The sequence below is a fragment of the Notamacropus eugenii genome, chromosome 4 (genome assembly GCF_028372415.1).
Source record: "Notamacropus eugenii isolate mMacEug1 chromosome 4, mMacEug1.pri_v2, whole genome shotgun sequence".
Lineage (NCBI taxonomy): Eukaryota > Metazoa > Chordata > Mammalia > Diprotodontia > Macropodidae > Notamacropus > Notamacropus eugenii.
The window spans coordinates 143,581,106-143,595,978 of record NC_092875.1 but is presented as its reverse complement, the minus strand read 5'-3'; the positions used below and the strand labels follow the sequence as shown (position 1 = coordinate 143,595,978).

The 14,873-nt window shown below is 37.1% G+C and overlaps 1 protein-coding gene across 3 annotated transcripts in view; it reads left to right on the top strand.

Moving 5' to 3' along the window:
- Nucleotides 1–14,873, top strand: part of OXR1 (oxidation resistance 1) — a 588,329-nt gene that overhangs the window by 80,944 nt on the left and 492,512 nt on the right. For all 3 annotated transcript variants that reach the window (XM_072603288.1, XM_072603286.1, XM_072603290.1), the window contains exon 2: nucleotides 5,658–5,798. In XM_072603288.1, the coding sequence (XP_072459389.1) occupies nucleotides 5,776–5,798 (23 nt within the window). In that variant the 5' untranslated portion in view covers nucleotides 5,658–5,775. The remainder of the gene's footprint in view (nucleotides 1–5,657; nucleotides 5,799–14,873) is intronic.

The following is a 14,873-nucleotide window of genomic DNA, read 5'->3' as shown; positions in this document are numbered from 1 at the left end:
ATCATAGATCTAGAGGTGGAAGGGACCCCAGAGGTTATCTAGGCTGATCACCTCAATCTAAAAATAATGAAACTGGAACCCCAAAAGTTAAAGTGACTTGCCTGATAGTAAGCAGTAAGAGTGGGATTTGAACTTAAGACATCTGACTTCAGAGCCTCTTTCCACTATATTATGCTTCCTCCTGGATATAAAATTTGATTTACTTTCCTTTGAATGAAGATAAAGTTTCTTGAGACACTGCTTCACATTTTCTGAGGAAGTCTTAGATTGTTTGAGGAGAAAACAAGATGAAATCTAAAATGCTCACGTTTTGAAATTATTTTTTTTCATCAAATGTTGAATGCATATGCAGAAATCCCTGTAAGGTGTAGTTCCCTATTTCTTTGGTTACTATAAAAGTGATTGTAGAAGTTTGAACGGTGAGAGTATTTCTGAAGTAGGTACTTTCAGTAATCAAAAAAGCAGTCAAGACACTGTTATAAATGCCTCTAGCAATTCCTGACGTGCTCAGTAGAATACTAATAACTCCCTTGGAAGGACTTTAATGCAAAGAAGATGACTGCTGAGGTGCAGAGAAAGAACACATCAAGCCTTACTTTAGCTGGTATCCAAGGTGACACACAATGTTTGTCCATCTGAAGGCCAAATACTTGCAAATTCTTAAGCCAGTTCAAAGGCTCGTTTTATCCTAGCATATCCAGGGTGCAGTCATAGCACAGGGAAAAAGTTCAGGAAGGGCATTTGTCCTGCTTCCCTACCCAGCCACCTCCCCCAAACCCCTCACCTAGCTGTCATCTAAACCATTCGTGAAAGAGAGTTGTTGATCCTTTAGGACCTTGTCAAATTCAAGATCAAGAACTAGGGCTGCAGATAGGCTTAAACCAGCTTTCTAAAGAAGGTCCATACCTAAAGTAATAGAAGTAGGTAGTCCACTATTGTGAAGTTGAAGTCTAAACTGAATAAGTATGAAAAAAGCCATGTATTTGGAAAAGAGGTTGGCACCTACTCTCCAAGTAACCCAGTTAATCTCCCTGTAATGACTGGTTAGGGTCTTTGCTACAATGTACTGTCATTCTCCACTAATATTCTGCCAAAGTTACATGAACTTCAAGTATACAGGAAATATTTCAGAGATCAGAAGGCAAGGGAATGGGTGGAGAGAGAGAGGGGGAAGAAGGGAGAAAAATGAATAGCCTTTAACCCACATTTCTTGTGGTTGTCCTTTGTTTTTGAAGAAGACCATGACATCAGAGTAATGATGACATGACTTGCACTTGACTTTGTTTTGAGTGAGGGACGGCTGTGCAGGTCACCAGCCTCACTTCTCCTGAGCCATTTGAATCCAGTGACCAAATATTCCTCAGGATGACTGGAAACAGCCCAGGATGCCATGGGAGACCATGGCCTCTTTTGGCTAAGCCTTATTCAGGTACTCACTTAGAGTGAGGTGACACCCATTCAGTGAATAGGCATCTTTAAAAAATAATCAGGTGTGCTGGCCCTATGACAAAAGTGAAATATTCCCTGTTCTCAAGTATCTTACATTAGAACAGGGAGACAACAGATATATCTGTAAGCTTATAAGCATAAAGAGAATAAATCCAAATTCATATGAGGTAATTAAATATAAGGTAATTGGTACTAACATTTAAGGGGATTAGGAAAGGCTTCATATAGAAGGTGATAGTTGACCTCATCTAAAAGGAATTCTGTTAAGCAAAGGGGAGGAATGTATTCTAGGTAAAGGCACAGAGATGAGAGAGAGAGTGTGTCCTATGTGAGAAACAGAGAGAAAGCCAGCTAGGCTGGATTAAATGTAGGATGGATAGCAGTATACACTAAGGCTGAAATAGTAGGTTGGAGGGGGATAGCTAGGTAATGCAGGGTATAGAGCACAAGTCAGGAGGGCCTGAGTTCATATCCAATCTCAGACACTGATAATGTTTAATGTAAAATTTTGGAATAATCTCTTTGTTCTCTCTGAAGCAAACTCAGAGAATGCCTCTTCCTATGTCAGCAAAAGCCAGCCAAGGCTGACTCTACATTCCTTAGGAGACCTTTAACCTAAGACACTATATCTTATTATCTATAGACATATACTATGTTATGGCATATTAATGGTAAAGAAAAATAGACATCTTAGGTCATAATTTCAATTGAAACTTTGTTTATCCTTTCCTGTGTCAGCTATTTCGAGTACCTGTTTAGGACAAGAAGCCTGGTGGGATTTTCTTATTGTATGTCACAGAGACTATATGTTTACACAGCCTGGAATCGCAAGGCCCAACTGACATTGCTTTGTTAATTGTCCTGTCTTAACTGAATTTATGGTTTGCTTAATTAGGAGAGTTTCTTTCTCACGGCAAAATGTATATAAGCCAGAAGATTTCTGCACTGGGTAGCCAGAACATTTCTGGTTCCATAATGCATTATGTTACCGTTGTCTTTAATAGGGAATTGATTAATTAATTAATTAAATTATAAAATGTATGCATTTAGCCTGTTGTCTTTTCTTAACAAAGTTTTCAGGTCAACAACACTTAGCTGTGTGACTCTGGGCAAGGCACTTAAGCCTGATTGCTCCCCCCTCCCATTTTGGAGCTAGTTTGTAAGAGTCTTTAAAGGATAAACAGAATTTTATTTTAACATTGAAGTAATAAGGAGCCACTGGAGTTAATTGAGGAGGAGTCAGGTCTACATTCAAAGGTAATTTCTTTAGCAGCTATGTAGAAGATAGACTGGAATGGGAAGACCAAATAGGAAGCCATCACAGTAATAATCTATGTAAAAGGTGATGAAAACGTATATTAAGGTGGTGGCTGTCTGAGTAGAGAGAAGAGGTCAGAGATGAAAAATGGTGAGGAGGTAGAAACAGCAGGGTTTGGTACCTGCTTAAATATATGGGGTTAGGGAGATCAAGGAGTTCAGGATTGCTCTGAGGATATGAAACTAGGAGACTTGGAAGAACAGTGGGGCTAGGGAGAGAAATGAAAAACTTGGGAAGAATTCTCTCTAATCTGGACCATTTTAATAAACTTTTAATTAGTCTCCAATCTTTCACTTCACTGGCTTAGGTTTCATCTATGGGCCCAGGGCACTCCCACATCACTCTCATGGTTGAAAGCCTTCAGTGACTTCCTCTTCTTAAACAAGGAAATGCAAATCTTCTGACATTCAAAATTCTGTAGAGTCTTGCTCCAACCTACTCTGCTAACCTTATTTCCTTGTCACTTCCACTTAAGCCATAACACTAGCTGTCCCATGATCATGTACTACCTGTTTCATATGTCTACAATGCATAGCCTTCCCCCAAGAGATCTTTCCCTTCCTTTAAGGCTCAGTTAAAAACCTTCCTTTAAGGCTTCTCTGATTTCATCAGCTATGAGATTCGATTTCTTCTTCCTTAAATATTTCCTATCTCATTGGACTTCCCCTGGCACTTAACATGTTCTTATATTGTAGAAATATTCATAGTTATCCTCCCAACTAGATTTTAAGCTTTTTGAAGTCAGGCACTTTGTCTTGGTTAATCTTTGGTGCTATAATCCTTTTGCTAGCCATTGCTTATAGTAGGTTGTTAATAAATATTGAGTTGAATTAGTAATGTTGTTTGGGAGGGAGGTCATTGATCTATTCACAATAAGTAAACCGGTGTCAGATTTGTATCTGGATACTGAATTACCAAATTAAATCCTAAGATTCAACTTTGTAAAGTTGAGGTGTATATGTGTATGAATATGTATGTGTGTATGTGTATACATATATGCACATATGTATATACACACAACACATATATGCACATATATGTATTGTGTAGCTGTATGTATATGTGTGCGTATAGGTATGTAAATATGCATGCATATATACATGCAAACATACATATATACAACACAGTAGATAGAGAGGTAGCCTAAGAGTCAGAAAGATTTGACTTCAAGTCCCGTTTCTGACACACATATGTGTCATATCTGACCATGGACAAGTCAATCAATTTCTCAGTGCTCTGGACAAATGTCTAGGATTAGAAATTGCAGAGAAAGTGCTGACCTGTTTTGGTAGAAGGATTTTTCTTACCTGGGAATTCTCTATACCAATGAAATCACAAGTATAGTCCCTAAAACTAGCCCTTATTTCACTATAGGGACAATACATTGGTTTCCTGTAAGATTTATTATTTCATCCATGTGAGTATTCCTTCTACTAATGAAAATAACATCTCTTAAGTTGCCATAGTTCAAAAAAAAAAATCATCATCTGGTGTTCAGATGTCAGATAGTGATCCTCTCCTTACTTCGCTTGTCTAGTTCTTGAACAGAGGGCATGTCTTTCTCTATGCCTGTACTTCAAAGCGTTTTTTTGCTCATTCAGTCCTGCCAGCTTTTGTGAAACCCAGGGTCATCTTCATGCCACGGTGATGAATCAGAGTAGGACTTAATGAAGGCACATATTAATAATATAGTGAATGAATTTAATGAATTCAAAAATAATAGGTGCATAATAGACCTTTGTCAAGATTATATTAAAAATTAAAGACTAACAAAATTTTTTTTTCTTTTTGGTTCAACTTCTCAAATTTTATTGAGGGCATTATATGTCCATAGCCATGTGCACTGGCACAAGCATGGGGTTCTGGATGGATATACTAACCTTTAAAATCTTAGAATCTCTTTGGTAAAGTAAGATATGTGAATATGTAATACTGAAATAGTAATATGGAAACATTCATTAAAAAACCAAAATGTTTAATAACATAGTAGATTCTGTTAAGAATTCAGATGAGATCATTATAAAAATGTTATATGATTTCAATAAATTCTTTAATAGAATAATCTTGAGAAAAATTCCAGGTATATGGGTAGGGACACAGTATTGACTGATAAATGTCTTAACTTGAAAGTCATTACATATAAATGACCTGGGAACGAAATGTATTTTTTTAGCTTCATGACAAGCTATCAATGAAATCACTCCCAAAGAATTATGGACTATAAATGTATCCTGTTTTTAAATGGTGTGGCCAAACTTCATCATCTGTATCACATTCTTCTGCTGAAGAACCTATTAGTTGAGGTCAGAATTCTGCAAGATTAAATGTTAATTTAACATACTCCCCAACAACTAATGAAATATTATGTTTTAATTTTATAAATATACTAAATGAACAAATTCAGAATCTTAATGGATTTTGCTTCCTACTTTTTACTCAATTGACCATTAGTCAATTGACAGACATGTATTGAATATTCCTTGCTAGAATCCTTGTATATAGTGGGAATGGGTATACTTGTTTCCAGGGTTTCATTCCATTCTTTTGGCTCATTCAACATATGTGTTCTGAATGCCTCCTGTGTGTGTATACAGGGTAAGATCGCTGGACTAATTACTTTTGGATTTGATATGTAAAGGTGGAGTGAGAGCCTGTGCTGGCTATACTGCCACTTTTAAAAAAGTTTTAGATCTGAGATAGTCAGTTAAGAAAACCACACCAAAATAAGATGTTCAGGATGTTTTTTTTATGTTATAGCAAATAATAGTCGAACATTATGATATTTTGTCCTGCTTATCTTGCAACATACCTCAAAATACTTATTAATATATTTCAGAAAATCTTTGTGCACCTAGTGATTCAAACTTAATTATATTAATTTTCCACATAGGTCAACAGAAATACTGTGCATAGAGTGCCTGAGGCAAAACTGAGAGCAATACCCAGGAATCTTGACTTTTCATCACCGTTTTGGACACTGGAAAGGACCTGCTGACGCGTATGCAACAATGTCTACATCCAATTTATCATGGTAAATTGATTGCTTGTTAAATAGTTATTGCAACTACTGTATGATATTAACATTTTGTGAGGTTTTGATTGACTGTGCTTGGAAATCAGAACACCTAATCTTGGAATGCTGAGTGATGCCTTCTGGGCTAGTGTGGGAAGAAAGGATGCAAATGTTCCAGGATGACTGTCAAGCACAATCTAGCCCCAGGCATCTATTAGTAGCTCCTGGTACTTTCTGAGTTCCATTTGTAGCTAGAACCCTCTTTTCTGGAGGAGAAAGGACTAGGAACAGTGTAGCTTTTTTTCCCTCCTTTACATGTTCTTTGTTCTCAATTTATGGTAGAATGGAACTGAAAGCCACAAAGTTAGAGGATACTTGAGCCCTCCTTGAATCTAGGCCTTGTACCCCTATGGAAAAACCTAAAGTGAAAAAGATCAGAACTCAGACCTTGAAGGAAACATTCTTTTTATCTGACCTTCTATCCTCAGACTTCCAGTTCTTTTTTTTTTAAGTTGTTTAGTATATATATAGAAGCAAGGGGAGTTCTAAGTCAAAGACTATTTAGCAATAATTGATATTTGATTAAACTAATTATATTAGATTTCCAGAGAGAGTTTGTGAGTAAAATTTTAGGAATTCACAATATATCTACAAAATTATACACTTTGCTGAGTGTGGAGAAAAAAAGTCAAGGAAAACCTAGGAAGTTTTCCCATTTACCCACCTGAAGTTTCTGTTTAACTCTACACTGTTCTTATCTTTGTGTGTTGAGAATGGAAACCATGAACACTCAGACTGACACAAGACAATGGCCTAAACTTAGCTGTACATTCTCCACAGGACTGTTTTTGGTTTATTTCAACCTTCCTTAGAGACAAGTGGCATAATTAAGCATTTGGTTTTTTAGTTAAGCATTTAGTTTTTTTTCAGTAACATGCATTTATTTTTTCTCTTGCCAGCCACCCACCTCCCACTGAGATAGAAAAAGAGCAAAATAATATTCTTATAACAAATGTGCATAGTCAACCAAAAAATTTCACATTGGCCATGTCCAAAAATATATTTCTCATTCTATATCTTGAGTTTATCACCTATCTGTCAAGAAGTGGAATAACATTCTTCATGATGGGTCATGATTGGTTGTTGCATTGATTGGTTCTTAAGTCTTCTGAAGTTGTTATTATTTTCCTTGATCTGTTTAGTTCACTCTCTATAAAAGTTCATACTGGTCTTTCCAGACTTCTTGGAAACCACCCTTTTCATTATTTCTTAACACACAGTCGTATTCTAGTACATTCAAATACCATAGTTTGTGCAGCCATTTTCCAATGAATGACCATCCCTTTTCTTTCCGCTTCTTTGCCATGACACGAAGACCAGCTATAACTATTTTCTCCTTTCTTTAGCCTCTTTGGTGTATATGAGTTAGGTTTAAGGGCCTTCTTTAACTGATAGTGAACCATGAGTGAAGAAGAGGGAGCATCTAGATTTTTTCATTATAGCTTTTTATGAACTTGAAGGTGGCCATATGCCAAACAAGAGTAAACAGAGTAGGTGACAATATTAGCTAACACATACACAAGTCAGGTGTCCCTTAGGGTATATGGTATATTCATCAAGTGGAAAGTTGGTCCAGTATTGGTAATACCATATCTATCATAGCAATATCATCTCTCACAGTTATTGAGCTGCTGCTAGATATTTGTATGTGCTTAGCAGAACAAACAAATAAAGGAATTCAAAGCCAGCTGACTAGTCCACATCTCATCCTGTTTATGGAATCTTAAAGATGCTTTGGTTGTGAGCTAAAAATGTCTGGCTGTATTTTTTAAGCTAAACAGCTTTTGAAATTACAAATATCTTCTTTGCCTTTTTTATGCTTTAATGTGCTTTGAATTAGTTTCATGACTAAGATAAAATTTGAGTATAACAACAGGCATGTTCAGATTATGATTTCCATAATCAATATCTGTGACCCAGATATCCTGTCATCTCGCCCTATAGATGTCTTTAATTTTCATTGAGGTTTGTTTGGTGTTCTGCAGCTCCAGTATTCTTCTGGACGTACTGATCTAAGTAGGACGTGGACACATGAAATGGAGACCATCTCAAATTGCTCCCCCCTCAAAAAAAAAAAATCTGCTCTCTTTCATTCAGTTTTTTGGATTTACCTTCTCCTTCTCTCTTTCCCCCCTCACCTTGTGTCCCCTGTCAGACACACACACACACACACACACACACACACTCTCTCTCTCTCTCTCTCTCTCTGTCTCTCTCTCTCTCTCTCTCTCTCTCTCTCCTTTTTCATATGGGTTCAAAATGCCTTCTGGTCCACTTTGGGCAAAAACAACCTTAAGGCTCAGTGTTTCATTTTTGTTTGTTATGTTTATTCAAACATGAAAGGAATTTCAATCTCTTCATATCCTGACATGAAAAAACTATGGTTTGGAATGTTCAGAAAATGCTTGCTGTATCTAAGTGTTCTTTTTAATCTAAATAATGTTCTAAAAGGGGTGGGGGAGGTGTGTGTGTATATCTATATGTGGTGGTGGGAGTGGAGTGGAGCTGGTCACTTGAAGCAGAAGCTACAGGCTGAGAAATTTAAAATGCTACTTTTAGCACTGTAGCACTCCTGTAAAGGAGGAGGAATCTAAGAGCTAATAACACACAGTAGACATGGACAGAGGCAGTGTGGCACAGTAGAAACAGCTATGTATTCAGAGTCAGAAGACCTGGATTTAAATACTGACTACCATGCTTAATAGGTGCCAGGCCTAGAGGCCTGTGTGGGCTACCCGAGTCTACTTACCTCACCTCCCGAGGTCTTCGGTTGGCCAAAACCGGATGCTCATATGAGAGAAAGGACGTTCCAGAGTCGAACAAGGGTTGAGCTTTATTTCAGGGTCTGGGTTACAAGTGCAGGGTTGTCTTCCTTAGGAGGAAGAGGGGGAGATTTCCTAAGGAGGCTAAGATCTTAAGGGATTGGAAGTAGAAGTACAAGCGGGGAGAGAAGGAGAGGGGAGAGAGGAGAGAAGAAAAGCGGAGCCTACTGTCCTCTTGGCTCCTCACGTGCTAAGAGAGCTTTCAGGCTTCCTCAATCCTACTTAACCTTCAGCCGCACAGTTTGCATCTGAATACCGTGCTGTTAGATAACAATAGTGTGCCCAGATCCGGGACGACCTCGAGGGCAGGGAGACTCCACCCATCACGTATCTCCCGGGGAGAGGCGGAAATATCTGAGCTAGCCGAGCTAGCTCAGTCTGACCTTCTCGAATCCCCGCTGTTCATGGAGGGCCTCGTAAGACTCTAAGATTTAGAAGTCCCACTTTTACCCGCCCGAGACCGTCCACACGGATTTGAACTTCCAATCCCAACAAATAGGAATGTATATGTAGAGCCTATCTTGGCTTGTATGCAGTCTTGGGGAGGGGGAGAGCAGGGAGGGGAAGAAAATTTAAAGCTTATAGAAGTGGATGTTGAAAACTAAAAATAATTAAATTAACTAATTTTAAAAAAATAAATACAAATATTACCACCCGGCAACATAATCAGTGTGAACTTGGGAACGTCGTGTAACCTCTCTTGGACCCCAGTTCCTTCATTGTTAAAATGGGGGTGGGTAGATTCCATGACCTCTGGGGGTCCTTTTCAGTTCTAAGTCTATGATCCTGTGACCAGAAAGAAAAATAACCTGGCTTGATGAACAGCTTGTTTTCTCTATTTGTATTCATACAATGTCCAGAATACCTGAATAAGGCCCTCAGAATGTTGGGAGTAACACAGGATGGACAGTCATGAAGGGGTTGTGAATGGCCTCATTGGAAGGAATGCCTGTGTGGATGGCCTGACGGATCCATTAAGAACTGAGAGAATCCCCAGAAAGAGAGACACTGACCATTCTTTTGATTATGCTGTCTTTCTTTGACTAGGGGAAGGGAAGAGGAGGAGATGTTATACTTTAGTTGGAGTCAGCCATGAGACACAGTGAAAGAAGGGATGCAGTGAGAAACTATGCAGAGAAAAGAAGGCTCCCCTTTCAGATGTCAGATCTTTGGAATAAATGAAACACAAATTACATCCCCAATCAGATATTAAGATAAACACTTAATTAAAACCTTAACTGGTCTCATGCTCCCATAGTGCTACAGACAAAATTTTAGCCAACTCTGGTTTCTTAGTCCTCAGGAAGAGGTACAAAATTTAGTAGAGAAAAGGGAAATTTGTTCCCTAGAATATAATTAAATTGCAAATTAAGGCAGTCGTTCCATGAGTTAACAATGAACTGTTTCTTCATATTGTTATATAAAAGTTTTTATCTTGTTAATCTATGTCTGAGGGGGACCAGTTAGCTAATTGTACTTTGTAATCAAAATTTAGTTGCTCTGATTCTAATTATGTGACCTTGGACAAGTCACTTTACCTTAGACTTCCTTATCTTCAAAATGCAGGGTCTGGATTGGTTATTCAAGCTTCCTTCCAGTTCCAATAGATTATGGTATATGGGATTAGCCATTGCCTCCTTTTCATGTAGTTATGGCCCTGGAGATACAGAGTGGCTTGAACATCTAAAGGAATAAACACTTGATGCAACTTTATTTGCATCACTGCAGGACTGACCTAAGGCTGTTTCTGAACCCAGTGTTCAACTATACTGGACCTTGAAGGGATCTATATAACATGAAACACCACCCCCTATTAATTGCCAAAGTGCCAGATGAGTGTTTGGTTTTCAGGGGTTTTTTGTTTTTTTTTCCTCTTACACACTTTGTCCTCTATATATTTGTAACTATCCATTAAAACTTGTGCCTGTCTTTGAACATGGAATTTTCTGGTGATAGAAGCCTCCTACCTAGCACTTCAAGGGGACCATTGTACTCTTTGCTCTCAGCCTTCCTCACTCTACAGCCTAGTAGTGTCTCTTCATCTCTAAGCTGTAGCAGCTCCTCATAGCCATTCCTTTTCTAAGACCTGTTTCCAAGACTTGTTTCTCTTCTTTAGAATAGCAACACACTTTTCAACGGACTAATCTGTCTTAGTTCCAGATGACCACTGGAAATCTGTCCCTTTGAATATTGTTATTTTTAGACAGGGAGTGGGAGATGAATTTTGTACTTTTCTTTAAGCTACCAGGTATATTATTATACTTAAATCCTTGGAGTTGAGATGGTTCAGGTCCAAGTTTACCTGGCTCACGATAACCTTTCAGGCAATTTATTGCCTTGGCTACCGTAACAGTTTTGATGAGTCTAAATCTTGGAAACTATTACCCAAGCCTGACATTGCTGACATAAACTCTATTAATCAAGGTACACTCACAAGCTGCTGGTTGCTACCCATATTACAGTCATAAGCTTGTCGGAGAAATAAATGCCAAAATGACCCTGTTCTAAAAGCAGTAAATATTATGTTTGGCAAAGATATGGACCACTCAACAAGAACTTAACAAACCTTCAAAATGAGCCAAATATCTTACAATCTAGCTGTGACTTTAAAAAACAAATCTGCATTAATTATTAAACTCAAATTGTAGACTCGTATTTGCTGGTTTTTACAAAATCCTCTCTGGTCCATCATGTCCACAGGTTGGAAAACACAATGAAGTGTAAAATATATCCTTTGCTAATGAATTAGCTGTGAATGAAAGATATTTTTTCTTTACTGAATATTATGAGATGTGTTGTTTTTTGTGAATGTTGGAAAGTTTGCTAATACTTTAAATGTTTTTCCTTTCTTGATCTTAGAATCAGTAATTATTGGAACACAGACTGATATTCTCTGTTTCCTTCTTCCATTCTTCCTCATTATGCTCAGATCTACTCTATCATAAATTAAAAAAAATTATAGTTCCTAGACTCTACTAATGCTTAAGCTATAGTCCTATATCTTTTTTTCCTCTCCTCACTGCTATCTTTCAGTCAGTCACCAAGTAGTTATTAAGTGCTTAATGTGTACTGAGAATACAAAGACAAGAAAAAGAAACAGTCCTTTGCCTGAAGGAATTTGTATTTTATCTGAGCCTATGCATAAATAAGAATACACCAAATATATATGAATGCATAAATTCAGGATTATTGAGGAAAGGAGAATGGGGAGTGAGGGAGGAAAAGGGGGCACAGACCTCTAATATATAAAAGCCTGAGTAGAAGTCCAAGATGTTTGTTTTTATTTTTTCTGTTGTTTGGTCACCAGTGGAGGCCAAAGGCTTTTTATTGATTCTCTGCATTCTAACTACCTAAATATCCCTTCTTTTAATTTCCTGAAATCATCCTTTCACTACTATTCTACATGTTCTTTCTTGTAAAAGTCGCATCTGTTCACGACTACTTTGGGCATCTTCATTGCCCTTGAAGTAGAAATAGCATATATTTAGAACTAAATGTAATTGTTATTATTATTGAATTATACTTCATGTTGTTACAAAATTAAATGCAGAATACCAAACATTTTTTCTCAATACATCTGCTTCATAATATCCAATGATGATATTTTCCTGGAGTAATCAAGTTATTAGCAAAACAAAATTGCATTTCTGTTTGTCATGAGAATAAATTTCAATAAGGCATAGACTGTTTTTTTTTATAAGTATTGTTCAATAAGTTGTGATGAGTTCCTACACTGGGTTTTCATATGGTGCTAATGAGAGTAGGGTTGCATGTTCAATTCCCAAAGGACCCAATTAGCTTCTGTCTGTTTCCTGGTCAAAAGTTATACCTCTAACCCTAGTTGGCTCATTTCCAAATATTCACTATTGGTTGAGAGGGCATTTATTGGTTCAGCAAGAATCCTTAATAATTTCTGGGAAAACATCTTAAAACCCTGCCCTTCTGACCTTGAGAGAGGGACACTAATGTCACTGACCTTTCCATTGTCACCTAGGTCTCTGTATGCTTTACCTTATGATATTGTTTTATTATTATCCAACGAATAAAAACCCACTCTTGTTAAACAATGACAATGAGTACTCATGCCACTATTTACTGAGAACAGAAAATAAAGAATTCTCTGCAGTTCAGGCCCCATTCGTAAGTCTTTAGATACTCAGCAGGGTTAGATTAACTTCAGCCCTGTATTTTGGAGGGGACTGAATGAAGCAACTAGGTAAAAGCCAAGTGAAGTGCATATTAACTTTATTAGTTGTAAAATGTTTTTGTGTAAACCAAGTGACTTTATTTGAAGGGTTCTCATTATTTAGGTTGGAATTGACCTTCATTATTGTTAATCAGGTAAATTTTGATACCATCAGAGTATAAACAGTATATTTTGAGATTCTACAATGAATCTGAATTCATGGGCCAGTAACTTCTGTCACCTCGATAAGCCTCAGCATTTTTATTTATAAAACCAAGATCATAATAAATAGCATTTACCATTTGGAGTTGTTGCGATGCCCAAATGAGATAATGTCAATAAAATATTTTGCAAACTTTGAAGTGCTGTGTATAAAAGTCAGCTTCTTAAATCATCATTATCACATTAGTAAAAGTCCACTTAAGTTTTGGTGAATGTCAAAACTTTAATAAGAAAACACTTTATAACTCAGATGGCTATTAATGGCTCATTGGCCTACTGAAGAGTTGTATCTTCTCAGATATTTTGCTTTAATTTTCATTTATTTTAACTGTGCAAGTGTGGTGACAGACTGTTGTCCAGAGACCAGCCCATCCGAGTTCAGGGGAGGGTCACCAGGATGTTGGTGATGATAACTATTTGGGAAGTCCAGCAACTTATCTTCTAAGGGATAGAGAGCCTGTGATCTGCTGTGGTGAAAGGTGTAGTAATAACAGCTAGCATTTACTTATATAGCACTTTAAGATTTGCAAAGCACTTTATCATTATCCCATCGGATCAAAATGATAACCCTGTAAGGTAAATGCTATTATTATCTGCATTTTACAGATAAGGAAACTGAGGCTGAAAGGTTGTGACTTGCTGTGGGTCATAAAGCTAGTACTTAGGTAAGAGTCTCAGATCTTCCTGATTCCAAGTCCAGCACTCTATCCACTATGTCACCTAGTACAACAAATCTTTGGAAGTGTTGGACTGTATTTATACCAAATGAGTTTCATCCGTTAGAGGAACAAACAAACTCACTTTATTATATACATTTTGAATCAATTTATATGCTGTCAGCAAAACAAATAATTACTGTTAAAGGTAACCAGTCTAATAATCCATTATTATCAATGTAGACTGGCTGATTGTTCAGTAAAACTATATAGCCTTAAATAGAATCCAATATGCTGTTTTCTTTACACTTATTTTGTGGCCTTCAAGTTTTAGATTTGAATAGTGTGAATTTGGAACATGACTAATAAAATAGAGGAGAAGAAAAATAAACCAGAATACTTACAAATTTTCTCATTAAAATAGACATATTTGAAAGATTGAGGGCATAATTTCAAAGAGATATTTAATATGCAAGAAGGTTTCTTTTCACATTTTGAGTAATAAATGCTTCTTTATATATTTTCCTTCTCAGTTTCTAAAAATATAACTCATTTTCCAACCTGTATTTGATGTTTCTTCTAAGCTCTTTTATACCTGAGTGTGATTTAAGAGTCAAGGCCTTGAAAGGGCACAGAGGTATGACTATTGATGAAATTATCTCCATGAGTTTTCCTATGTATTTCTTAAAGATACAAGATGCCCTGTATTTGAGATGTCTGAGCTGAGTTAATCTAAAGAGGTCTCATTTTATGGTGTTCTACAGTTGATGTACCTCATTTTTCTTCACTGTTAACTCATTTGAGTGATTCAAATTAACCTTGAATTCACCAACCAGTGAATCTCCTAAAAAGCAATAAAATCATCTGCTTTCCATGACCAATAGAAAGCTTTGATTCTTTCCCTTATGAAGTTAGTGATCAGGAGTTCATGAGATCACAGATTTAGAGCAGGAAGGGACCTTAGAGATAATGTAGTCCAATCCCCTCATTTTAATGCTAAGGACACACACTCTGGTGCAGGGAAGCTGAGTTACTTATCCAAGGTCATTTTAGTAAAAAGACTTTGATTTAAACCAAGGTCTTCTGACTGCAAGCCCATCTTTTCTTTCCTTCACCTGCAGTTACTTTGGAAGAGAGCAAATGGTTC